General features: G+C 63.0%; 1 protein-coding gene across 1 annotated transcript; it reads right to left on the reverse strand.

Moving 5' to 3' along the window:
* Positions 1 to 348: 348 nt before the first annotated feature.
* On the reverse strand, positions 349 to 1,092 carry EMIHUDRAFT_259769 (hypothetical protein; the record flags this gene model as incomplete). Its single annotated transcript, XM_005756360.1, has 1 exon — positions 349 to 1,092. The coding sequence occupies one exon, from the start codon at positions 1,090 to 1,092 to the stop codon at positions 349 to 351; it is 744 nt and encodes a 247-aa protein (XP_005756417.1).
* Between the last annotated feature and the right edge of the window lie 62 nt (positions 1,093 to 1,154).

Here is a 1,154-nt window from a genome sequence, read left to right on the forward strand (position 1 = left end):
TTTTCCGGTTTTTTTCCGGAAATTTTAACCCGAATTTTTGGTTTTCCCGGAGTTTTTCCAAAGTGTGGGGGGGGGGCATTTTTTTGAAGCGCCTCTTTATAGGCCCCCCCCCCCCCCCCCCCGGGGGGGGTTTATTGGGATTCCCCCCCCCCGCAAATTTTATGGAGAAAGTCCTCCTCCAGTGCCTCCTCCAAGTGCCCCCAGGACGTGGCGAGATATTGGCCGCGCCTCTACTGAACTGCCAAACGCCTTAATATAAATCCCCCCCCCCCCCCCCCGCCCCATTATTGTACCAATGTCAATGTCATGGAGCGAGCGAGGACAGCAGAGACCGACCTCGCGACCTGGCTAGTCTGAGAGGGCTTTCGCGCTGGCGGGGGAGGGCGGGGGATTCCTCCGTCGTGGGTCCCAGGCCCCCCGGATCTGCTTCACGAGCAGGATCGTGTTGAAGATCACCAGCCCGACCAGCAGGCCCACGATCAGCAGGCGCTCGCAGAAGGGCTCCTTGACCGTCCGCAGCGCAACCAGCACCATCCACGGGTGCACCCCAAACCGAATCCCAAAGTAGGTGAGCCAAAAGACCGCCTCGTTGAAGGCGCGTAGGGCCCTGCGGCCGGCCGTCTCTCCCGCGAGCCAGCTCGCGCAGTGGCGGCGCGCGACGAGGATGATCGTATTAACCTCAACCACGGTGACGTTGGCTGTGAAGATGGCGTTGGCCGGAATGCGCAGCGGGTGGGAGAGCAGCGCCATCACGAAGGAGTGGTGTGCGAGGACGAGGCTCGGCTGCGGCACTGCCGCGGGGTAGCACCAGATGTACACCGCGTCGGCCGCCATGTAGACGCTGAACAGGACGGTGTACAAGTACGGGTCCGTCGCGTCGGCAAAGACAGCACAGTTCAGCAGCATCAGAAGAGGGAGGGTGGCGAGGTTGAAGACGTCGTGGCGCACGAGTCGAACCGGGTCCACGGAAGGCAGCCCCTTCGCCTTGCGCGCCGCTGGCACCGCCTTGCCACGCCGCCACCCAAGCACCGCACCGGTGAACGACAGAGCAAGCGTGAGCACCGGGGCGGTGTTGCTGTAGAGAGAATGCATTCCCGGCGTCGCCACCGATTCCGCGCACAGCGCACAGAATACGCACGGTGGCCACGCCTGTA

This window comes from Emiliania huxleyi (genome assembly GCF_000372725.1).
Source record: "Emiliania huxleyi CCMP1516 unplaced genomic scaffold EMIHUscaffold_9760, whole genome shotgun sequence".
NCBI classification, from domain to species: domain Eukaryota; phylum Haptophyta; order Isochrysidales; family Noelaerhabdaceae; genus Emiliania; species Emiliania huxleyi.